General features: G+C 40.5%; 1 protein-coding gene across 3 annotated transcripts in view; it reads left to right on the forward strand.

Moving 5' to 3' along the window:
- phf14 (PHD finger protein 14) overlaps positions 1–26,929 on the forward strand; it is a 100,255-nt gene that overhangs the window by 22,171 nt on the left and 51,155 nt on the right. For 2 of the 3 annotated variants that reach the window (XM_049602769.1, XM_049602771.1), the window contains exons 8-16: positions 498–644; positions 884–1,154; positions 2,919–3,025; positions 6,577–6,672; positions 13,511–13,617; positions 13,946–14,077; positions 16,355–16,517; positions 24,138–24,200; positions 25,660–25,781. In XM_049602769.1, the coding sequence (XP_049458726.1) occupies positions 498–644; positions 884–1,154; positions 2,919–3,025; positions 6,577–6,672; positions 13,511–13,617; positions 13,946–14,077; positions 16,355–16,517; positions 24,138–24,200; positions 25,660–25,781 (1,208 nt within the window). The remainder of the gene's footprint in view (positions 1–497; positions 645–883; positions 1,155–2,918; positions 3,026–6,576; positions 6,673–13,510; positions 13,618–13,945; positions 14,078–16,354; positions 16,518–24,137; positions 24,201–25,659; positions 25,782–26,929) is intronic. The other variant, XM_049602770.1, reaches the window with a different exon arrangement.

The following is a 26,929-nucleotide window of genomic DNA, read 5'->3' on the forward strand; positions in this document are numbered from 1 at the left end:
TTCAAAAATGGCTGACTCATTGTCAATGACGACACATTCCCATCCCCTGTAGCTCACCAAGCTAGCTGGGTAGCTAACTCAGTCAGCTCAGGAATTTTGAGTGAAGAAATTGTAATTGTATGATACCCTCAGCTTCATTATTTTACAGGATGGCTTGTGATGTATTGTGTGAGTATTCAACAAGAACTGGAGCATTGACAGTGTCCATTTTGCTGGACAGTTCATTTATGCACCGGAAATCACCTGCCTCTGCCCAAATAAGCAGCCACAGAAGTGCCTGCCCACTGCAAACCACTTAATCCACTCAATCGCACAAAAAGCCTCCTATCAACAAGTCAACATGCTGATAGCATCCATAGCAACAAATTAGGTTTAAATGTTTCCAGAAGGCCAGCAGCTGGAAAAACTGCCTCTGCATTTTGTATTTTTTCCTCCTGCGACAGAGCGAGGGATGGAGAATGCATAGTTAATGCATGCGTCTGTTTTTGTCTCCTCAGGATATTGCTGATCCGTTTTTTGCGTACTGCAAACAACATGCAGACCGCTTTGACAGGAAGTGGAAAAGGAAGAATTATCTGGCCTTGCAGTCTTACTGTAAAGTGTCTCTGCAGGAGAGAGAGAAACAGCTTACCCCTGAGGCTCAGGTAAGTTAAATAGCCACATATCTACAACTGTTAACTTGTTATTGTGTCTCTATTCAAATGTGCTCATGTGACTTAAAAGATGAGCTAATGTTTACTTCTTCAGTCTTGGATTACAATTAGGATTATATTTAGGGCAGGAATGAGATGAGTTGAGCGGCACACAGTTTGATATATAAGTATCACTATTTATTATTTGATTCTGTTGGGAGTACGTCAACATGCATGTCTCCCGCCGGCAGGCCCGAATCACTACCCGCCTGCAGCAGTACAGGGCAAAAGCAGAGCTGTCCAGGAACACTCGGCCTCAGGCGTGGGTGCCCCGGGAGAAGCTACCACGGCCGCTGACCTCTAGTGCCTCAGCCATCAGGAAGCTGATGAGGAAGGCAGAGCTGATGGGCATCAGCACTGACATTTTCCCCGTGGACACATCTGATGCCAACGCCAGCTTGGACGGACGCAGGAAACACAAACAGCCTGCCCTCACAGCAGACTTTGTCAACTACTACCTGGGTGAGGGAACTTGTATTTTCAGCTTCAGTCACTGCAACTGTGTCGCTTTATTATTCTCAGAGTATATACAAATATATATTAAAAACTTAAAGAGGGAAAGTGAGTTAAAGAATGGCAAAAAATAAACTAGTATTTCCAAATACTATTGATCTAATCTAACCTTTAGAATCAACTAAGAACCATTAACTCTTTTCCTGCCGTTATTTCTTTACCAGTTATTTTTGTGTAACAGTTGGTAGAGACACGTCCATGTCTGAATGGACGGAGAAGTTCTTCCAGATTAGTCCAGAATACAACAACTTGGAAGCTCCTTTTTAGTGAAATCAGTGTCTATAAATGAACAAGTATGCACTACAATCAGAAGCCTACAGAGCCCACTGCTCACCCTCCAGTCCTCATTAGCTTTGGCCGTTCTGTACTGTGCACCACAGTTGGGGTGAGCTAGCAAGCATTGCCACTCATTCAGCTTTAACTGGTGACGCCATGATTGAACAGTTAACCCTGATCATGTATGACAGAGAAAAACATCAAATTCTTACATTTAAGAGGCATAAAACCAGCTCATTTGGCTTTTTTACTGAAAAAAAAAAAGTTTAAAATGTGTGAATGTTGTGTGTATTTTAGTGTATTCTATGTTATGATCATTTCTATAGTGTCTTTGAGTACTATAATAAGCAATATATGAATAAAATGTATTATTATTAAAATGATTATTTGATGATCAGAATAGTAGCCAGTTAATTTTCTGACGATTGGCTAATCTATTAATTGACAACCACTGCAGCTTTACCACGTGCACGAATTGGTGAAAAGAAAAAAGAAAATGAATGTAATTTACACACAGCAGCTGAACAAAAACACAGAGTATTATATGTGATATAAGTAATATAAAGCCTGGGGGTGGGGAGTTAGAAAGAAGGGAGATTACCACAACTCTGTAGCCTACTCCTCCTCTCTGCTAGAGGCTAGCAGCTCTCAGGCTACATCAGCTGTTACTAACAAACCCAAATCTCCAACTGAACTGTCAGCAGTCGTTTTGGATTGTGGGAAATGCAGGCACCAATTTTGACAATGAACAAGAACTTGTGGGGTGAGACCGCTGCATTGAGAGGCTTTCACTGAGGTTTTCTGAAATAAAAAAGCAGTAGGTTCAAATGGTATTTTCATGCAGTTTTTGCATACTATATTCATTAAATATTTCTTTAATGTACCATATATACCAAAAGCAGCAGTGACACTAGCAGCACTGTTTTTCTTTTCTCTTCCTTCATTCTCTGTCAGAGCTGCCTGAGGAAGAGCACTGATCTTAAGATGTGATGCTTATCTGTATTTGCGAACATCCCCTCTTATGGGTGTCCTCTGCTGCTGTAATTTATAGATATGCATTTAAAGCATAAAAAGAAATTATAGGAAGAAACTTTATATTATCCGTTTTTTTTTTTTGTTTTTTTTTTGATCCAAAGTGTAGTAATGATATGTGGTATCATGATTGTAACTTCAACAAATCTAAAAGGGTTGTAGTATTTATCTCCACACTGGTGCACAGGGTGCTTAAGTTACTGTGTGAATGCTGTGTAAAGGCATTTTCTCCCCAAATAAATGATTGTGATGCCAGATGTGTGAGACGCCACACCAGTAACCTTGAGAGCATACTCCATTAGCCTGCAGCAGAGAGCCTATCTGCCATCAGTACACTCTCTCATGTGCTTTTTCCTGTATATAGATTGTGATCGTGCTATTGATTTTCCTCCCATTGATATTCAGAGCGGAACATGCGAATGATCCAGATCCAGGACAACATCTCCGAACAGAAGAACTTAAAAGACAAGCTGGAGAGCGAACAAGAAAAACTGCACGTGGAGTACAACAAGGTGAGCAGCACAATCCACACTCACAGAGAATGGGTCGTTTCTGGGGACGGGCTGGTTCATGAATGAATGAATGAATATATATTAGGTTATGTTTCAGGCTTATTATCTTCAGTTTTATGTTAAAAAAAGGGGTTTAATCTTATTTATCTAAAGTTAGTAAATCTGAAAAAAATCCATGATGCAAAATCAGGGTGACAATAGAATTATAGCGAGACTAAAGGCCTTTGCACACCACGTATGTGTTTTTCACACTGAGTCCGATGCATTTATTGTTTAACTGTTGTGAAAATTTGCAGTACGAGGCAAAATGGAAAGACATATTTGCTCCCTTACCTCTCTGCTAGGATGTTGCCACTCTCTGGCAATCTTTTCAGCACCACGGCTACCTGATTTATGAAATGATACTGTGCAGCTGTTAAACTGCACTCTGCTCTGAGCATCATCATTGCAGTTGTGCATTTCTGGATAGGATAAACGTCACCATCTCTTTGTCATGGAAGATTTCAAGACGGACACGCCTCCCTATGTTTCCACTTATTTTTCTTTCTAAAAGATTTGGATGGATGTGAAAAAATACATAAAATCGAACCTGTTCTAAAAACTTAAATGATGCACAAATGTCAGTTAATTCAGTTTGAAATTCAGTCAGTTTGAAAACGCGTTTGATGCAAAGTGAGGTCGAATTTTTATTTAAACGTGCAATAATTTCAGTCGAAAAATATGGACTTGGTGTGCGAAGGCCTTAAGAGTCTCCAGCCATGCTAGCAGCTGTTTGAGGTACAGTAGTGCTTTGAGCTAACTGCTAACATCAGCATGCTAACACGCTCACAGTGGCAATGATTTTTTTAGCAGGTGTGATGTGTAGATGCTATGGGAATGACAATGTTTTCACTTTGCATTGATGGTAATGGACCATTGATCATTGAATTGATACATCGATCCAAATCAATTGATCGTTACACCCCTAATGTCTTTACATTGACAGTTGGCAGGTCTTTTGTAATGTTTCTTGTTGCTGTCAGCTGGCTGAACTACCTTTCAGCAGTGCAACAGTGTCAGTGGTTTTACATATGTTCAGTTAAAAGTGCAAGATTAAAGCAAATAATTTAGTGAGAGAATGTGTCAAAAAATGCAATCAATATGTGAGTTTCAAGTTGTATTTGGTAAAACTGTAGGTGACCCTCCTACCTCATTTATTACCTCTTTTTTTTATGGACAGTGTTCACGTTAGCTTGTACAAGTATGTCACCACATTAGATATGGACTTACCATGTTGCGTGATTGAAAAAAAAAAAAAGGAATCCTGTGTGAGCCTTTCTCTCGTCTCCTCAAACATGTGACCTCTGAAGAGGCTCCCGTTCCATCTGTCAACACGAGGAAGGGAATACAGCAGCAGAGTAAAAGTCACAAGAGTTAATGTTGCGTTCAGTCTTCTACCGTGTGTGTTAAGCGTTATTAATGGAGTGTGTGTTGCTAATTGCACTGCATGAGTTGCTCTTACATGACTTTGGCCTTGGAGAAAATGCCAGTGGGGGGATGTCATTACTAGTCTGGCTTTGACTGATGTATCGTAGTAAAGGCCAGTACGAGGTTTACTTTATGACACAAGGCTCAACTCTTGCAGATCATGTAAAGTGTTAACATTAGCCAGTTGCACTGACTGCAGAATTGAACCTACGGCAACATTAGTGGCGCAGCCGTGCACATTGTAATGATTATAAGGCTGGGTTATAGTCATCCAAACTGTGACCTGTCCCACTGCTGTTCCACCAAAGCTAGGGAGAAGCTGTTTATTAAATATGATTTTGATCGACTGTCTTTTACATTGCATACACAAAATAAGAAGGATCAGTGCAGTGTGTTTCTCCACTGTCTGGATGGTTAGCAAGTCTAGTAAACTTAATTGAGCTCTAGGGAGTGAAAAGTGAAAGCAGAGCTTCCAGGTTCTGATCCAGATGTAAGAAAACCTAATTTAAAGACACAAAATAACAGAATAACATTACTGTTTATTTAACATTTCTGCTTGCTGCTTTTAACCCTTAATTTGAAACCTGAGCAAATTGGCTTGATTTCTATCAAAAACATGGGAGGAAGGCAATGAAGCAAGGAAAGAAGCAATGACCCAAAATAATTCCAAGTAATTATTCAAAAGAGAAAATTCAAAACATGAAATTTAGGTAAAAAAAGAAACAAATATGTCATAATAGTAATTATGAATATAGTTTTTCCCTAGCTTTTTCCTTTTTTCCGCAGTTGTTATTTTGTTTTTAAATAATTTTGTAGTCTATTATTTTTTTGCAATGTGTGGGACATTTCTTTCCAAGTTGCTTATTGCCTTTTTTTCCCCATGAGTTTGAAAGAAATCACACACATTGGCTCAAGATTCGTAGGTTTACATACTTGCGAAAGGTGTCTGAAATAGGGCTGCAACTAACGATTATTCTGTTGAAAAATCTGTTAAAGTGCTGAAAAATGTCGGTCTGTCTCTCCCAAACCCCAAAATTATGTCATCTAATGTCTTATGTCGTATTCACACCAAAGGGTTTTAGTTCACCGTCATGGGAGAGTGTGTAAAGCTGCCAATATTTGAAAGTAAGAAGCTGCAATAAGAGTATTTTGGGGTACTTTTATAGTACTTAACTATGACTCAAACCGACTAGTCGACTACTAAAAAAGTCTACGATTATTTTAATAGTTGATTAGAATAGTTGATTGAAAGCAGCATGAAAGAAATTGATGCTGCTCCAGGTTTCAAAGGGAAACAAACAAACACAATTTACCTTTTTCCCTACAAATCCAAGACAGTCGCAGGTTACAGGAGTTCTGGAAAAATGTGTATTTGCTTTATTTCCAAGAATAAGACAAAGGATTGATACTACTTTCATCTCAAAGCCAGAGTCTGGACGAGGTTGGTTTCGCTCAGTATAAACACAGGGAATGGGGAGAAATAGCTAGGCCGAGTGTCTGACATTTAAAGATACACCTACGACACCTCTGAAGTTCATTAATTAAAGCGCCATATCTCATGTGTTTAATCCACACACAGACAGAACTGTTAAAACAATGTGTTACAGCTGGTTGATGCCCATGTGCAGCATCTTTGGCCACAGTGCACACAGTGAGCACAGGTCTTGTTATAATGTAGGTCACTGTACAGACAAGGTGGTAACCAAGCAACATACTGTGACTGTTGTTTGTCAAGAAATCAGCTCCAGAAAGCATCCTCCACCAAAACCACAAATATTTATTTTGATATTTCTGATAGCTACAGACTAAAGCAAACAAGATACAAATTTGAGGACTTAGACTCAACATGACAAAATCAAAACAGACACAACTTGACTTGGACTTCCAACAGCAATGACTCGTGACTTCATTTGGACTTGAGCCTTTTGACTTGAAAGTATTTTATATCTTTCTCAAATGGGTTTGAGTAGAGACTTGTATAATTTATATGCTGTAGAAGATCTGTGCGTGTGTGTGGGTGCTACGGGGGCAGAAACTGAGATGCCTTCGCCTTATGTTGTCTCCTCTCCTCTTCTCTGCCGCAGCTCTGTGAGTCCCTGGAAGAGCTGCTGAATGTGAACGGAGAGCTGCGGAGTGAGGGCCAGGCCATGTGGACTCTGCTGGGGGGCATCCTGGGCCAGGTACCACCACCATTACTGCTTCTTCAGACACACACCATCTCCTCTTTCTCCCGTCACTTCCAACCATCCTGCTTTCCACACACAAATTAGCTGTTGAGAAAGTTTACAGAACATTCTTGCTTATAGATTTCCTTTTTTAGCGTGGCAATGATTTGTGATGGAGAGTTATCCAGATTGCGAGTAGCAACCCGCGCGGTGATACTGCGGTCTGTAATAACCCTGCTTTTTATAAAATCCTTTCATTTAGCACTAACTGATTGACCTGTCATTTGCAATGAAGTCAGATCTGACTGTGGGGAAGTAAAAGCCGTCTACCGCTTCTCGTTCCTATGGCGACCAATTGCCAAGATGTGCCACTAATGCTGATGGGTTGTTCAATAAATGTGAAGCGCAATCTACAAAACAGGACTGAGAGCGCTTGTTTTTTTCTTGAAACAGACTAAAACTTGGATTTACAAACAAACTCATTGTGAGAATGTCCCCTAGAAAAAAGTCAATCTGGTTTTTACGTTACACTTTTGTCACATGAATATGGAGCCCTGAAGTGTTTGGTGTAAAGTAAAAGAGGCATCATGAAATAAATAATCAGATTAATAAATTAGGTAAATACATAAATTAATTAATATGTTGTTTAAGTAGCTGTATGCTCTGTAAATAGCACTAACAACAGCAAAAGTGCTGACAGAATAACATTATTACCTGGCGGGAAACCAGAGGATGGTTGCTATGCTTCCACGACCACTCCGCTCTGATATCAGCAGTAACAGTTCCTCATTAGATTCCCGGTCACAACAATAACTTGTGTCTTGACCTCAAAGATAAAGGATGCAGCTAATTCTGACCCTTCACCTAAATTATTCAAGAAAATTTATATCATACCCAGTGTGGTGCCTGGCACAGCAGAGTCACTCCTTTGGGGTTTTATGTATATAAGTACCAGCTAAATCCATAAAAAGCCTTATTAAAAGTATGGTCGTGGAGAGAATGAGCCGTGTAGATAAATGGTCAAATGATGTTAATGCAGTGGCGAGGCAGCAAAATGGACAGGAACTAGAAGGAGACTGGCAGTGAATCTGCAATGACCACCATAAATCACCTAATTATGAACACGCACGATTTAAGTAGCAACATCAGTCACAGCACTGCATGCTTTTGTGTCATCTATCTGCCACATTTTCATCTCCTATTTGTCATCCTGCCCGCGCATTTGCCGAAATTATTGATGTCCCCAACTGGGACTCTCATCCCTCTTCCAGTACACAGTCAGTGCTTTTGTTCCTGATGCTCCTGGAAGTTTAGCACTCTTGGCAACTTCACAAGAAAACACTCTACTTCCACCGGCCTCTATAAAATGTTGTGAGGCTCAAACAGCTACTTGTTGGCAGCTGTTGTAACAGCGATAAATGTCACAGTTTAGTGTCAATCAACAGAAATGTAACTGACAACTAGACCTGCAAGCAGATATCAGGGATCCAGGCTCATGGCATAGGGGATGCACTGATTGGAAAAGCCTATACAGATGCTGAAAATAACAATTAGGCCGATGGCCAATAAGCCAGTATTAGTGTTTGTTTTTGTTGTTACATATACCCCATTTTGTACCAGGGAAACAGACACTTCTTCATTATAAAAAAAAGATGCATGAGATAATGATTTCATGTAACTTTTCACATGAAAAGCATCTTTTTAAAAACTGCTTCGAAGACGTTTTTACTGTTTATAATGCATCATATTTCCCTCTTTAATATCTGTCTTATATTGCTGTGAAAACATCAACACATTTCTCCTTAAACATCTGTATTTATTCAAGTTTCTCGACAAAAACGACATTTTTATTACATTTGAACACATCATGAGAACGTTATAATCAGCGCATACTCATACTCCGCGCAACCTTTGTTAGCTGTTAGCTCCGGCCGCTGGCTGCTAACACCTAACACCTAACGGTAACTAGCTCTCCTCCTGCTGATTTTTAACAAGGTTTTGTTGTTTAAAATGTGTCATAATTAGGGAAACAACAGGAAACTGATGCACCGATAGTGAGTTTACTGCATCCTGTGGTCCTAAAGGCATCACGGGGAAGATCTCTGTTTGTAACAAAAACATTTTCTATTGTCCCTGGGATGTTGTTACTCCAGGGTGTCCGCGGGGTCTTAAAAAGTATTAAAAGTTGATAAATCAAATGTCAGGAAATTAAGGCCCTTAAAAAGTATTAAAAAGTCTTAATCACAATTTTATTAAGCATTAAATTTTCTTGGCATTCAAGCTTTTTTGGGGGGGGGCATTTTTTGCCTTTAATGAAAAGGACAGTTAAGTGTGAAAGGGGGAGAGAGAGGGCATGACACGCAGCAAAGGGCCACAGGCTGGACTCGAACCCGGGCCGCTGCGGCAACAGCCTTGTACATGGGGCGTCTGCTCTACCTCTAAGCCACTGACGCCCCGGCATTCAAGCTTTGACAAAAAGTATCCATGAATGTATAATTTATTTTCCTCCTCGCAACTATTACAAACAACGATGTGTAGGTAGGCACACTCGGACTGCCACCCGGTGCCGTGCGCGTACCTGTGCGACATCACGTGACAGCGCACCTCCAGGCGCCAAACAGAGGAGCAAAAGACAATAAAAAAATCCTTCTCATCTTATCTGATACAGATACAGATACAGATGTTGTCAGATAAATTGGTACATCTGTCTGGCACAATTAGGAGCTGAAGGTGCTATGAGGGCGCTAAGGGCGACCAATAGGCCAAGAGTGTCACTGAATCAGTCTTAAACAAGTGATTGTTTGTAGGCTTGGGCAATGCACACAACTGGTTTTTGCTCCAGCATTGAAACATCGAAGGGCCTTGGCCTTGGAGTCCACAGCTGCACTAAAACTATCCTCAATAAATCATTCTGCACCTGAGTCACAAGTGTTGAAGTATCTGTTAGTTAATGTTCTGTTCTCTGCTACACCTTTACTGCAGCATTATGTACAAGTATGGTTATTATCTCCAAGATAGAGTAAAATATTATAATGTGCAGAATGGAATGTGATTATGCAACAGTATAACCAGGAATTACACAGAAGTCACACACGTAATCTGTTGCATGAAATGAAGGGAATTTAATAAAACAAAAAGGAATAGATACCGGTCTCTGAGTGAAGCTGAAGCTGAGTGGTAATACCAGATTATGTAGCGGAATCAGTGGATCACATCTTCTCAGTAAAATGGTGGAACATTTAAATAATCTCTCAGCCCAGAGAAAGAATAATGCACTTCAGCTGATGTTAGCACACTAACATGGCTGCAGGTTACGATTATTTTCATCTTCATTTTACAATGAATCTGTAAGTTGGCCAGAAAACAAAAATCAGAAAAACAAAACATGCCCATTATAATTTCCAGGCATAGCTGCAATACTAGTTAACCTGCGTAACAGTGGAGCACTAAGGCTCCGGATTAGAAGCCGAGTTAGTGACATGCAGTTAAGCCAATTTAGTGATATGCAGTAATAGGACGTGAATGTTGAAACGCAAATGAAGAAGAACCAACTTTTCAGAAACTGACGAGAGTGAGAGAAAGAGAAAAGTGGCTCGGTGTAACATAGGAGGTCCCCCGGCAGACCAGGCCTGTGTCAGCCTGACTAGGGGCTGGTACAAGGCAAGCCTGAGCCAGCCCTTTCATTGGTCAAAATGGTTGACAGCTAATTTTTTTGTGAATCAACTCGTCGATGAATTGACTAATAGTTTCAGCCCTAAACTTTGTAAGTCTGTGGTCTGCTTGGTTGTGAGCCTGGGCCCTTTGAGGTTTGAGTTATTGGAGACTGGTAAGGTTGCAAATATGAGCGTAATGACAAAACGGATGGGCTTCCTTCAGTTGTTGTAAAACTTATGCTGAGTGAATGTGGCTTACTGAACATAAACATCATGACTGAGTTTAAAACAGCTGGCTGTTCTGCTGACTGGTGGAAGGAGACAGCCTGCAGAAGGCTTTTCCTTTAGCCAAGACAAATCAGAAACAAAAGTCTGAGATAAGAGGTAAAAAAAAATGGAATCACGACACACCACAGCTCCGATTGATTGTGTTTAGACTTTGTTGAGAGTGGCTGCTGTTATTATGAAGGCTCTTACCTGCCTTTATAGAGATTTTATAAACAATGTTTTGTGCCACAACTTCATTGTTTTACTGTATTGAATATGAGGAAAATGCTCAGCAGCAGAAAGTGCCCCGTTTGCTCCTGCGCTGTAACGTATTGATGCTTTGAGTTTCCCCAGAGGACACAGCAGTGAGGCAGGGAGCCAGAAGCTTGTCTGTGTTTCCACTCACTATTTATAATGTGCGCCTTTAAACTTCTTCATCTGTCTGATAAAGCATGTTAACAATGTTGAAACTGGCCCTTATCGGCAGTAGAGACACTTCCTCGTGGTCAGATGCAGGCAGGCTGCAGTCCAGGTTGAGGAGATAGCCCCAACAGCCCCTTGTGCCTTGGTCACCCTGTCCCCCCATCTATCAGGCCTCCCCGCAGGGATGCTCCCTCGGCGCCGCAGGCAGAGCGAGCGCGCCCAGATTAGAGCTTCCTCAGGGGAAACCTTGTCTGTTTAGTGACAGACTCGGTCCCTACGAGATAAGTTTTCTAATTAACCTGCGTGGCAGCAATGCACCTGAGATACAGGGGAGAATAAACTGGCTGTCTGATGCTTCTTTTCAGCTGTCATATACAACAAGTTCCCTTTGCTTCTCCTCACAACTCTGGTGTGAGGGAACTTTTACAGCCCTGCTTTGGCTCACCTTTTATTTGGACAGTCTAAACTCTCAGCCGACACAAAGCAGGTATTCAGTAAAGTGTCGCTGGTCTGCAACCTTAACTCTGGCTTCAAAACTAGCCTACAGTTTCACTTCTCTCTCTGGGATGTGTTAGATTTGGTAAAATTGGACAGACTATTAGATGATTGATTGTTTGCTCTTTTACTGTAACAATGAAATTAAGTCTTCCTAAACCTTATTGGATGAACAAACAGCTTGCTTAGATGTAATTGCACTGTACTTTCAAGAAGATGGCAGCTGTCCCCAAAATGTTTCTATTACACTATCCACCAAAATGAGTTGAACATGAACACTAAACCATCCAAGAACAGAAGATCTGATATGGTAACATACTACACTGAAATACACTGAAGTACGCTGGTTTTAAATATATAAACGATTGTAACTCAGCTCAAATTAAAATGGCTACAGTAATTGTTATTAACAGATTAACACAGATGTAACTGTGGTCTGCGCATCACTAGTTCAGAGGTTATGTGAGTCGGCTAACCAAAACAGATCTGTGAGATTTTGGGATGTCTTTCTAAAACTGCGATAAACTTGAAAACCATTCTGAGCCTGTAAGCCAGTAAATGACTTTTTAAATGCATAATCTCTTACCTGCTATACAGGCATGTGTCAGCACAAAAATGAGAGTGGGATGTCAGATACTGTTTTTTGATTTAAAAAGCACAACATTCAACAATATTATACATTAATATTATTTGTATTTCTTGTTTTTAACTTTGTCTAACTTTACTCTGAAAGAGGGGGCAACAGTAGCTCGGCCCGTTGGGACTTGGATTGGGAACTGGAGGGTTGCCGGTTCAAGTCCCCGCACGAACCAAGAATGGAGTGTGGACTGCTGGCCGGAGAGGTGCCAGTTCACTTCCTGTGCACTGCTGAGGTGCCCTAGTGTAACTGTGTGTTTAAACCAGAAGCTTCCAAAAAGGCAAACTCTCTCGCGGACACCCAAGAAACAGGACTGTCAAAATATTTGTGGCAGCTTTGGTCGCTCTAGTCGCTCATCACGTGAGTCATTCGAACGTTCGATTGTGCTTGCTAATATAAAGGAGCTGCAAAGTGGAGTACTGGCTTGAAAGCAGCGTAGTTGCTGCTTGCTGTTGTCCAGTCAGAAAGCTCATAGTTGGCCAACAGAAAGTTATGTTTGGTCAATGAAAACAGAAAACATGTCATCCCATTCAAACCAAGCAAGGAAGACTTTCATGCTACGCCGTAACATTAGCCTGCAATTCTCTCCTCTGTTACTAACATTACACACTTTAAAACTCACCAGACCAACCAGCTACCTCTGCGACACGGTCCTAAGCCTCATTCTTTTTATGTTGGTCTCTGTAACCGAACAGCGACACATTATAAAGGACTGAGTGGGCGCAAACGCAAATAATAAACCTCTCGATATCCATTGTCGGAACAGGTGTGCTGTAGGAACCAAAGTTACATAGCTTGTTCTCTGGGACCTGCTTCATCGAAGCACGTCAGCATTCTGATTGGTTATCGCTGAACCGCTTCAGAGCTCATTACCATAAAGTTAAACGAGTTTTAACTCCCCTCCGGCTGCTTTAGTCGCCAAAGACGCGCGGCTGACGACCAGGTCGCCCAAGACGCTGGGCTCTCATTCAATATTAATGACTTCCGCCATTTTGGAAGCTCTGGTGTTGGTTTGAACATACAGTAAGGCACCGAACCCCTAACTGCTGTGGCAATCAGTCATTCTAGCATCTCTCTGCATTTGATGCATGTGCCTGTGTGTGTGTGTGTGTGTGTGTGTGTGTGTGTGTGTTAAATATATATAACAACAGACAGATTTACCCAAGGGGGCAAGAAAGCACATTATTATTATTATTAGGTCCACCATCTTTTGTGTTACCGTTTTAATTAAAGCTACTTCCAACAGAAAGAATTGATCCCTGTAAAAACTGTCTTACTGTTGGATTAAGGGTACGGGTATAGGTTGGGACAGTCATGTTCTTTTGGTAAGACATGTTGCTGCTCATAACTGAAACATTTATGCACCTTTTTTTTTCAGAAACTAAACACCCCAGCTGTTCTGAAAGCCCCAAAGGAGAGGAAGCCCAGCAAGAAGGAAGGAGGAACACCAGGGAAGTCATCCAGCCTGCCAGCAATCCTCTACAGGTGAACACTCAGTGCCCTGAGAGATGCTGAGGAAAGATTAGGATGGATTAAAGATGGAGTTAAATGATAAAGATAGAGAAACCAGGGTGCTGTTGTGTTGATTATGTTGTATTTCAGACGTCCATCACTGTTTTAAGACTATTTGGGAATGAGTGTGTAAGTTTACATCTGCTGTAAAATTCTTCTGTATATTGTAAGAGAAAACATAGAAAGTGTCTCTGTCACACAGTTTCTCAGACACCACTGAATTATGTAACTCACCAATGTGCTTCAGCTGTTTCTCATTCCAAAAACACCAGTAAGTTGTCTTTCATATGTTTTCCTGCAGCTGTGGCATCTGTAAGAAGAACCAGGACCAACATCTGCTGGTGCTGTGTGATACCTGTAAGCTCTACTACCACCTGGGCTGCCTGGAGCCGCCATTAACACGCATGCCCAAGAAGACCAAGAACAGCTACTGGTGAGAGACAGGGAGACATGTGGGGGGAGGGGAGCTGGGAGCTGTAAGGACACATACTGAAACTATGGAACCATAAAGCTCTCCACTGAAAACAAAGGAGAGTAAATTAATGTCAGTGGCTGAGAAGTTACAACAGGGTGTATTGTCTAGACTCATACAGGCCACAAAATCACTGTGAGCCTGACAAACAGGCAGAGACTCAGACTGCCTTTGGGCCATTAGGAAAGGTTACACAGTTCAAGCTTTCTCAGGAGGAATACCTGTAATTCAGTGTGCTACTTTCAATCCTGACCGCCTGCTGGCTGCAGAGGTTCCACTATACACGGCACTGTGCCTCATAACATGAATCAGTATGATGGTATGAGAGGAACAAGACAGGTAGAGGCCACTGAATGTATCTTTTTTCTGTCAGTAACTGAACATATGCAGCTGCAGTAAAACAAAGACTATTAAATATGGGCGTAGTTAATTTTGCATAATTTTAAACCTTTATAATATTTGGATGAGAAGTACTTCACCAAGTTTGGATGATTTCTGCTCCTATGTGCTGTGAGTGTCCTCATTGTACCACGTCAGCTACATCAATGTAATGTAATGTAAGTATTTCAACTTAATTTCTGAAAAAGCAGTTTGTTTCTGTCAGTTTGCTCTGGCGCGCAGGTCTATGTACTGCAATAAACATGAGCCTCGACTGCCATTGATATGTAGAAGAAGCTTGCCACAGGCGTGAATCAGAAAAGCTGAAAATTCAGATATGCTTCATTGGTGCAGTTGAGAACAAAACATGGCGCCATAGTCTCAGAATTCTTCCAAGAAAAGCAGATTGTGTTTTGCTTGGCATTAGTGGCACCTGTAACAGAATTTGAAGCTCTGTGATTGGATGTTTCTTCCTGAAATGGACCTTCGGAGCCATAATTATTGTCTTTCCCAAAGTTTTTATGTACACAGGCTTTTGTCTGTTACTTTTTATCAAATAACAAGTTTAACCAGTTATTTATCTTTTGTACCAGCGATTTAACTGCGAGAGTTCAATGCTGAAACAAGATGTATAAGTGCTCCAACTGTGAGACACACAACATTGTCTGTGGGAAAGATCAGTGGGAACCACAGGCAGCATAATATCTCCACTTGGAAAATCAAATTGTGAGGGATGGGTAAGGTTGAGGACACTGTAGGGCCATCCCAGTATGAACTGTGCAGCAAACTGCTTATCCATTTTTTCGTACAGAGAACTAATACTTAAAGAAAAATCAATACTTATGACAGTCCTACTTGACAGTGACCTCATAAAACACCTTCATAATGTGAATGAACAGGATTCCTTCTCATATTCATTTTCTGCCTGCTGTGAGCACTAACACATTCAGATCCAGAGTTTGTTTATTCATATTAGTTCTGGCATTTGAGGCCAGTCTGTGGCAGCAGGATTATCAGATGACGGATGCGAAGATGGTGGAAATGTCACAGCCTCTTCTCTCAACTACTGCAGTTGCTTATCTAGAGAGGAGATTTAGTGCATCTGTTTTTTCACATATGATAGTTCTGAGATATTTGCTGCATGCTTGATGAAAAAAAATGAAGCTTTTTCCTTTTTCTCTGGTAAATGAAAGAATTGCAGAGATTCAGCTGGTGTTACAACACAGGACGTGTTTGTGTTTGTCTAACACAATCTGTCTGTGACTGGAGTAATTCATTTAGCATTCATTTTAAGCATGAAGCTCTTTTGCTTTATTGGGTGAAAATTAGAAACCATTTGAATGATAAAAGTGTGCGAACGCAGAGTCCTCACTAATTACACAGTTGTGCACGTAGGAAGGCAGAGAGACTACAGGGCTTTTGTACAACATGCAGTGGAGGCAAAAGCTGCTTGTTTTTGGAAGCTGAACCCATCTCAGGTCTAACTTTGACCTGACGCAGTTAATATCAGTAGCATCTAATGGGATTGTGTGTTGTCGAGGACTTGTGATAAGGACTTTTTCAAATGCTGAAACAATTCCAGAAGCTGAGGATTTCTCTTCACTGAGTTTCAAACTCCTCTTGTCTGTAAATGGGGATGTGTTTTTGCCACATTGGAATTTACAAGAACATTTTTTTTTTATCAGAAATAAATCAGACATATCCCTCTATATATATTTTTTATTCAGCCCTCTTGTGTTGCTTGTATTTTTCTCCTTTCAGTAGAAACTATGAAAGCCTTTTTTCTTACAGTAAAGATTTGGGTCTATGATAATAAAATCAATACAGTTCAGTGAGAGGAGCTCTCTCCCTTCTCCTCAGGCAATGCTCCGAGTGTGACCAGGCCAGCAGCGATGAGGCCGATATCGCCATGGAGACGCTACCCGACGGCACCAAGAGGTCCAGGAGGCAGATCAAAGGACCAATCAAATTCATCCCACAGGAGATGTCGCCGGAGCCCAAGAAACATCAAGTGAGAGGCACGGTGTGTATCAACACACTGGAATTTTATATTGTCATCAGTAGAAGTTTATTTTAAAAGCCATCACCATATACACAAATAACAAGAATTTAACACTTTAACACAATTTAACACTAAACTGCTATTTTATACATGCGTATTTGCTGATGTCTTTGCTAGTTGACTGAGAGCTGTGATGACCAATAGAAACTAAAAAATGTAAATAAAAGCCAGAATGAGAAAGGGTTGACCTTTTCAAAATTCATACTTACCTTAAGGTTATTAGAAAGTTGCTCAAGATGATAACGTGTTCCTGTGAGCAGAGAATAAACATCTGTAACTGAAAGGACTTTAGTGCAATCACACACTCCAGAAGCCCTTACAGTTTTTTGTGAATAAAGCAAAAGTGATTGCAGAAACACTGCAGAGATATTGTCTCTAGGCAGTGTTTTAGTTTTAAAAGTATTTTAAAAGATAGAAAAGGCCAATAGAAATATGATGAAGCAGAAACTGCTAAAATCTCCGCCTGCAGCTCAGTGAGGTAACAAAGCATCAGAGCATCAGAAAGAGCAGAGTCAAAGCACTGATTGTCTGCATCCACTGTACAAAGTGATGTGGAGGTTCTGTGGTGGAGTGGTGTTAGGAAAAAAAAATAATGAAGTGTGCACTTGATGGTCATAAAGATAAAATCTCTAGAAAAATTAGCACAAATACAATTTACAGTCCAAACTTAGTAGCAGTTAAAGGCTACATTTTTAACAAGTCTCGTAAAATATCTGAGACACAGGTTTTGCAAACGGGCAACATTGCTAGCAAAAGACAACAACACAAAGAGCAATTTTTTATCACCCATGAACGCACTAACTAAAATCAAACAATAAATAAAATGAGAACATCAATAGCACAACCAAATTTTAGTCTCTCTAGACATTGTGAACAAAATAAGCATGAAATATTAATCTTTTTTAAAAGCACTTGATTGTCAGACATATTAGCGTCAGTGCTAATAGCATGGAAAAACAGTTATTTGTCCAGAACTAGCTATCATTTTTTTATATTCTGTCTTTTAATTGTCGTCTTTTAAATCACAAACACAAAGATGTAGTTTTATAAAAACAGATTAATGACCAAAAACACACAGACAAGACACAAAAATAACAGACAGTATCCAAAATAAGGAAGCCGATGCCAAAAGCTGCACATGCACGTCTTACAATGTGTCTATCTAAAGTCTAAGGAACGTATGTTGTGTTAAATGTATACTTACATTGAATTTTCCATGTTTTGAAATCCACTTCCTTCCAGTATTCAGTGATCATGGATAATCATAATTTACATAATTTAGCAGACGTAGCTAAACATTCTTAAACTGAGTTTGATGGCATCCTACTGAGTAATATTAATTCACCATTAGATACAAGACGCCTTTAGTTTCTTTCTCATGTTATTTTATCATAGAATAGATTAGGGCAGGATTGCGTCTTAAAATGTGGAAATTAGTTACTATTTTTACACTTCCAATTCCCTTGTTGTGAAGTCGGTAATTGTTTTTATGACTTTATTGTTAGATGCCTGAAATAAGGTCTGCTGTCGACACAAGCATAAGAGATATTCAAGTTTTGTTCTACGACATAAAATACGTCAGTAAATACCTTGCTTGTGAGGTTGCATAGTGTGGTTCGTTTATAGCATAACATAAGCATTTTACTTTCAACTGCAGTAATCCAAAATCCAATGGAAAAAAACCCATTGGCTTTTTGGCGAGGGAACCAGGCAAGATTAACTTCGGATTGGCCTACAGAAAAAACGTTATTCCAGTTCAGGATTGGATAACCCTAACATAGGACTTGGTAAAGCATGATGATGATGAGACAACTAATAAACAATAGATGTGTGTATTGTTTCATTAACGCCCAAGATTAATGTTCAGATGTTAAGCACCAATGACAGAAGTCGATCTTCATGCAGGTCGAGAGTTTTAAGGCTGTGTAGATCACGACAGTGTTGCCATAAACCTTCTAGCTGTTTTCACCACCACTTTTTCTTTGTCTATAAAAGCGCGACAGTATGTGGACTGTGTCAGCTCGTAGTGTAACATTTTGTGTCAGCTGTGAGAGGGAACAGAACCCTCTCACCATCCCTCACTGGATCCTACTTATCTGTACCGACCATGCCCTGATCCTGCGATACAGAGCAGCCTCCCCGCTCCCTCAAGAAACACTCCAGATTGATATCTGACAGCTTGGTGGTGTGGAGGGCGGCTGGGGCTGTCTTTTACTTCCCTTTTGTTTTTTCCACTGTCAATATGTGACCCAGTGCCACTCACCTGGGACTCAGAGGAACTTTCCTCTTGTGGCTGTGGATGCTCACAGCAGAGTCAATTCCACCGAAGCTGCTCCTGACTACAGTCTCTGTTACAAATAGAGAAATGAACAAAGAAAAGGAGGAGTGTCTCTGCCACTTCTCCACTCTCTGCACTCTATCTGTCTTAGAGGGGAAATAGCAGAGTGTCGGAGCACAGTGGCAGTCTGGGTTAATGTGTTTTTCTGTTCAGGTTTGGAAACCCTGGGCCCAGACATGTGCCGAGGACCCTGCTGGAGCTCTCAGGGATTAAGCAGATTTCTGATTTTTCTCGCAGCCACAGCCACTCGGGCGAGGCACTTCAGTGCAGCATTTATCTTCAAATGCAAGGCATGCAATGGCAGACGCTAAAAGGGCCCTGCTTTGCATTTTTAATGCTTTTACCAGGGCACCCAAGCACTGGCACTTCTCTAAAGCCATATTTCAATTTATCAGGACTGGCTAATCAACCTCCTACTGGCCTCTGAGACTGGGGTGTGTGTCTGTGTGTGCGTGTGTGTGTGTGTGTGTGTGTGTGTGTGTGTGTGTGTGTGTCGTTGAGTTTGCATGTCAGGAAAGAGCGTGCACATTTACATTTGGCCAAAAGGGCTACCGTGGCCCAGCACCATCTTGATGAAGCTGAGAGTCTTGTGGCTGTTATTCATAGCCTGTAGTGGATGCTGCCTACTGGAGGAAAACCTTTTAAAGTCAACCTGTGAGCGGAATTTTATTTAGCATGTACATAATGTCGCAGCTGTAAAGTTAATGCTCCATAGCACACTGCCTGATTTTACACAGTCCTGCTTAAGACAGAGACCCTCTTAAATATTCTTCTCTCCAGATATAATGGAACTAGATGGTACATTTAAAAAACTCATAAGCAGTCTCTTTCCATAAATCATGACCTGGTTACTCAAGATAATCCACAGACCTTTTTGTGAGCAGCTTCATGTAGGAACCATTCTTTTTTACCAAACTACATCCACTATAGTGAAGCGTGCATCTACTCATGGACAAGAGGCTCGTGCTTGTGACAGCTGGAGATGTGAACATTAATGCCGTCCTCCTCGACTGAGCGGTAATGTTAGCTACCTCGGTGGTGCCAGGTGAGCTAGCAGTAGATGGAGCTGTGCGATCATACAGCTGACAGGTGTAGTGCAAGTTATACATCCTAGTGACAGTGGTATCTCTGGCAATGGAGTCCATGTTCGTTGTTAATAAAAATCTACTGAGAAATTATATGAAAAAAGTCACTTGTTATTACGTCATATCTTGCCTCATAATCTTCATCTTTCATACGAACACATCGACGTTCTCTCCTGTCCATACATACACAGATATGTACATAATGCTGTTTATTATGGGCAAAAAACAATTTAAATCAAAGACAGCTGTAGTACCACTTACATGCCAAATCATCTCATATATGAGTCGCCTAACTTACTCTGCAAATAATGGGATATGGCATGCCTAGCTAAGGCATGTGGTGACTATGTCATGGACGTTAGAAAAAAGGGAAGGAGAAGGAACAAGTTTAACATTTGTGGAACCCATTCCATTTACAGCAGCCACCTACAGTGCGTGAACATGCAGTTGGCCTATATTTGAGCCAATTCAGGGGCAAATGGTAGTTATGTCAGAAAAAGTGGGGGTGGGCGATATGGCCCTAAAATAATATCACGATATTTCAGGGTATATTTGCGATAACGATATTCTTCACGATATGACAAATTAGTAAAAAAAAAATTTTATTATTAATGTAAGAAAATAGAATTGCAACAAAATAAGTGATACAGTTTTACAGTTTGCCTTCAAATATTAAAAACTAATGAAAAAGGATCTCTCATTTCTTAAGTTTGTGAACAACAGTAACTCAGAGTGAGATTCAGATTCTGTTACAATATTAACAGTTCAACAAAAAAAAAATCTAACACACATTACACATTTAAACAGCTCCTAAATACAAAAAATGTCCACTGGGATCTATATACTGTATATATATGAATCTCTTTATAAATTAAGAAAAAAAAACATTTCTTTCTCCACCTGGACCTTTATGTTCTGCCATTTCTCCTCTAATCATCACACTGTAATCTCTGACAGGCTGTTATGACATCAGAACTACATTATGCAATTATTTTTTTTTTGAGCCGTTAGTGTCACATAGGTTTACATTACCAAAGGTTCATGACAAAATCACTTGACAACACCGACTCCCTTCTGCGCACAATGAGAGAGGAGAGGGAGAGACACTGCGCTGCTGCCAGAGGAGCCGCTGAATGAGTTCCCTCTGAGCATTAAGTCACTAAAAGAGTCTTAGAAGTCCTTGGCTGTTCATCAATCAATCAGTCAATCAAACTTTATTTATATAGCGCCTTTCATACACCAAATGATATGGAACACAGGTGTGGCACGATAGGTCAGCCACGGCATGCTCCCATTGCCCAACTCTATTTTTGTGCAACTCTATTTGACCCATCTGTGCGCAGCTCCACAGCCCTCCAACAGGTAAAAACTGTGTAAACTGTGTAAAAAATAAGCAGAATCTGTTTAAATATGATAAAAATGAATACCTCATTGTACTAGAAGCAAGGTGACACAGCAGAGCAACACTGTGTGTTTTTACATTAAAATGTATTAAAATAAATCAATACATCCTGTTGTTAAAATGATCTGGTAATTAATTCAATAACAGTTACTAAGCATATATGCTTCCAAACCCTCCGTAACCAACTGCATCATCACTCGGCAAAACTCATTACACACAGTGAAGCTGGCAGCAACCACCGGCTGCAGAAACTGAGACATTATGGCAGGTAAAAACCCCACTCCACTACACCTACGTGATGCTTGGTGCTCCTAACATCAGAATTTTTCTTCAAACAGAGAGAGCACTGGAGTAACACCAGAGTCTTGCATCATGCGTTGTTAGTAGCCTTAATGATGTTAAGCGCTAGTTTCAGTCATTATCTCAGGGGTTGTTTCCACCTTGCCTTTTTGGATTCTTTCAGTCTGCCAAAAAGATCTTGATTACTTCCACTGTAGTTATATGTTATTAAAAATAATACGCCAGAAAGTGCTCTGTATTTATTTGATGTAATGATATAGCCATTTTCGATCCTTAAAGCTAATTAAGGGGAAGTTTAAAGGGGAATTCAGGGTCCAGAGGCTAACTGAAGGTGGCAATAAAATGCTGCTCCTAATGGGACATGATTTACTGCTGCCTGCTACCACCGCAGTGCTAACATTAAAACCTCCAGTATGAACACATGCCATTAATCAGTTGGAAATTATGAGAATTAAGTTAATATATCTAGTTACTACCACCACTTCCTATGCTCTGTTAATTTCTCTAATCCTGTGTGAAATGATTCATGCTTGTTAAAGATGCACTGATGTACTTAATTAAAAGATTGATTTTGCCTGGGACTTATAAACTGCCTGCAGTTTTAATTTCCTCACCTGAGCAGAGCCTGAGATTAGCAGTGCTGTGCGGCTGAGTGTTTTTTAGCTGAACCAGCTACTGAACTGCACCCCTGCTCCGCCTGGCCTTATAGATTACTTTTCAGACACTTTGCAGATATAACTAAATAATGTCAGGCCATTGTTTGGTGGTGTAGTCGCAGGAGAAATAGTGAAGGTCTGTAGAAGCCAATTGGCAGCATTCTTGCAGTTAGCATTCTTAATGATAAGTGCTCCATCTGGTGAGTGGTGGCGAGCCAAAGGCGACAGATGGGATTGTTTTCACAATCTGTTTAAATATGTTGTCGATTTTTCTTCCCCTTTTAAAGCCTCCCCAGCAGCTCCAACGCTCACTTGCTAGCAACAAGAAGGGGATGTTTGATTTTTATTTCCTTTCATGCTCTGCTCAGTCTCCTGCGAGGCGAAGGCACACTTCAGACCTGTGTAGTAGATGGGAATGTTGCTCGACGTTCATCCGGCCTCGTTTAGCTTCCATAGAAAATAGATTGGTGTCCTGGCATGTTGAGCAGTCACATTTAGTGCCACAGCATGACTAGTCCAGGAAGTGGGTAGCCAGTATTGCTGGGACTCATGTAGTATTGAAATGAAAAGATTAGTGCTTAGGATACAGAGAGGGCACTTAAATCGATCCACTCAGCCCCCTCCCAATCCAAGCTACATCTGAACCATGTTTCGAACCCTCTTTACACCTTACTTTTCAATGCATTTTGGGTGACCAGATTGCAATCGGATAGAGCTTGAAACAGGTTTAAAAGCACCCGAAACACATCAGGGACAAATGCGATATGATCGACATGCGAGAGATGGTCAGGGACGCATTGAACACAATTGTAAATGCAATTGCATTTTGAATCCACGTACAACAACAAGCATGTGACTGATTCAAACCAGCAGAGTAACAGCCATTAACCAGTTAGCAAGCCAGAAAGCAGCAGGAACACTTGTAGATATAAAAAACTTGATAACCAGTCTTGGTCCATAAAGGTTGCCAGGTCTTGATTGCGCTCCCACATCCAGATCGTCCTCTGGACAGTGGCGGCACTGACCACAGCTGAAATAAAAGCAGCTGCATGATATTGGTTTCCATCTGCTTTCCTCTTTGGCATACCACTTTGGGAAGACAACTTTTTCCCCTGCTTTGATAAGCAAGAAAAAGTCCATACATTTTTGTTGTTGTTGTTTTGTTTTTTGGACCTGCAAAAATGAGAGGAGGTACATGTTGTTGTTTGAGCTGGACTGAAGACACATATTAATATTAGGGAAAAATGTTACTAGGTTAAATTACATCTAGATCTGGATACGAGACCCATTTAATTCGAAGTGTAAAGGGGGTCTCAGTTGTTCTATAACTGTTATTGTGGACAAAATTCCTTTCGCCTTTTCCCATCTATTAATTGATTGGGATGAGTCCCCCTGTGTAAAGAAGTAGATTTGGTTTTGGGTGTCTTTACTTAATAAAATTCTCAGACTGTCATTTAAATGTCAAATTGGGATTGGTGGGGAAAATACACGACATCGCCTTCTTCCATGGATGCCATGATTAATTTCAAACCAGTGAGAAAAGCAAGGATAAAAATAAATTCGCATAAATCTCTCGTGTGAAATAAGCAGAACTGTTTTAGTGGCAGACAATTGTGTTTTCAGTCATTTAACTAACAAAGATGTTAGTGAGTAAAAAAATCAAACCGAAACTTTAAAGGCAGGAAAAGACACTGTTGTTCTGATCTCAAGAAGTTGCTGACCCACTCAGAGGAAAGTTGAATGAAAATGTGCATTGTGTTTTTGATCACAGCTTAAAAGTCAGGTGTTTCTGTTCTGCAGAGAACCAGAGGGCAGAAGAGGAAGAGGGTTCCCATCTGTGAAGACAGAGAAGATAAAATTGAGGTTTGTCACTTCATTCTGCTCCAAAAATTTTTTTACTGTTGTTCTAGTTTACATGCTAATGACATATTTAAATTCAGCTTTGCTCTTAGCCTTCACTGGTATTTACTATTTTGACCCCTTAACTTGTTTTAGTGAGTCAGATTTATTTGTCCTGTATCAACTTGTTATTATATTTGCCAGTATTGTTGATTTTATTAAAATTAAATTATCACTTAATGGATTTCATCTGCCGCTGACATCTCCATGCTCACCCTCCTCACAGTGTGGATTTCAGTCTAGAATTTATATGGATGGTAGGAGGCTTGATCACGCTGGCAAGAATAAACTTCTAATAGAAAAAACAATCAAGAGATCCATTTATTTTTACAACTCTGTGGTAATAAATGGATTTGAGAATATTTCATTCAGTCAGCAGGAGAGTTATCACTAATTTTCTTTAAATCATTTAATTCATTAATCCTCAATATTCATTATGATTCATTTGTTAATCGTTAAGTGTAACAAATTTAAAAAAAAAAAACAATAGGATATGTTCATCAGAAGTTTCCAGAATTCAAAGTGATGTCTCACTTTTTCCAGCCAGCAGCTCGTGTAACATTAATGGAGTAAAAGGACATTTTTGTCACTTTTTATGAAGATATACAAAGCAAATGTTTGGTAGTTTTATCTGAGAAACACTTTTACTATTTCACTGCTGATGTGCTGGAGTGGCAAGAAATAATTCAACATTTTGTGAACTTCCTTTTGTTGTTGTTGTTGTTGTTGTTGTTTGGCACCATCTTGCTCCTTTCAGAGACCAAAACCAAAACTTGTACTCTGTGTATCTGGCAAGGTGTATAGTCTCTAGCCTGAGACGTACTCAGGAAGTATTTCCAACAAGTAACTCAAACTAAAACCATAAATTGATGTTTTTACCCTTATCTTTTTGTAGAGGTGGAACACATGAGATACAAATTGTTAATTTGTGAAGTGCAGAGATTTTGGTGGGTATATTGATAACCTTTTGAACAGAGTCATGCTATCTGACTTAATGCTAAACTTGGGCCTCCACATCCTGACTCCAGATTAACACACAGGTATGACATAAATGTTGCTCTTTTCATCTCTCTCTCAGAATAAAATCACAAGTTGAACAATTCCTTTTAAGCCTTTAACTGACTTTTCACATACTGGGACAGGTCTTATTGGGATTTTTTTTCCGAGAAAGAAAAACTTAGAGCATGTAAAAGATGAGAAAGACGCTACAGTCCCATATTTTACACAACTCTAAGTCCAAAAATGTCACCTGTGAAGAATCCACATTGGTTTAATCCTCAAAGTCACTTCAGTTGTACTCAAGAAATGTTGCTCTTGTGTATTCCCCATCTCGCCCCAGTTTAACAATGCATTCCTTTTTAACATCCCAACGACCAACAAGTGCCCATACAGTGCTTGATTCTAATCAGCCGTGTTTCCATAGGAACCACTGCCTCGGGAACGCCGACAACGCCAGTCTGCAATGCAGAAAAAACCCAAAGCTGATGACACGAGGACTGAGTGTACAACCTGCAAAGGACCAGGCGACAATGAAAACCTTGTGAGGTGAGGGAATGTGTGTGTGTGTGTGTGTGTGTGTGTGTGTGTGTGGCTCAGAGAGGAAGCAGAGGGGGTGGGGTTATTAGACATGCTCTGTGTATGTGTGTGCGTGTGTGTGTGTGTGTTGGGGGTCTCGTGAGGCAGCCATATCCTCCTGATGATTAAAGTTCAGTCTTCATTAGGCTCCGGCCGCCTGGGCTCTGCAGAATGAGGGGGCCGAGGGTATCTTCTCCATAGGCCCCCTGTATTGACCTGCCACATACATTTGCACAGTTCATTAAGGCGTAATGAATAGCACAATTTATTCTGCTCCTTTCCTGGGATTTCAGGTGTCAGGCATCTAATAACCAGGATTTCTCTTTGACATTGGAATTCTGTGAGAAAATAAAAAGGTGGATCACAGCAGGCGTCTTGTCAGAACATCGTCATGTGATGAATCTCTTACATAAAACATTTCTCCATTCTAGTATGACCAGTATTCTACAGAAGCCCTGGGGGGCAACACAGAAAAAAATGCACGCAATGTTGGCCAAAACCTAAGTTTATTTTCTGCATAGGAGATATTATTGTACAAGATATTATCTCCTATATGCAGCAACTTTCCTCTCATAAGATGCTAGGACATTTCTCCATAGAACTGTCTTGGCCGGTGGATTGATGCATGATGGTTTCCACGTCAGAGCAAGCTCCCATGTGGCAGTGCGTAGCTACTCCGGCAATGACTGTGTGCCATGACAGCCAGACCGGAAGGTCACCTGCCGTACAAAAATGAGCCAGCAATTGATAATTGTATCTTGAAGAGTTCATTTCCCAGAACATATCTCTCTAATTGTATTCATTTTTATTAGTCATGTCTCTGTTTCCATGTATTTCAAATGAATCAGTCAGACTAGTGGGCTGATGGAGTCCACCGGCGAATAGCCATAGAAACAGTTCAGTTCATAGAAACATTTTATGGAGAAATCCATCATGTTTCACACAAACGTTTGTTTTTCTTTTAGTTAACTAAAAAGGTAAAACCTTTTGTTTATACCGCATACGGCTGAACTCTCAGTGCCCTTTGTTCATAAAGTGCTTCACTCTACCCAGTGTCTCACTCTCAGAATAGCTGAATTTAGTCTATGCTAGTATCTCTTGAGAGGAAAGGAAGAATG

This window comes from Epinephelus fuscoguttatus, linkage group LG17 (genome assembly GCF_011397635.1).
Source record: "Epinephelus fuscoguttatus linkage group LG17, E.fuscoguttatus.final_Chr_v1".
Classification (NCBI taxonomy): domain Eukaryota; kingdom Metazoa; phylum Chordata; class Actinopteri; order Perciformes; family Serranidae; genus Epinephelus; species Epinephelus fuscoguttatus.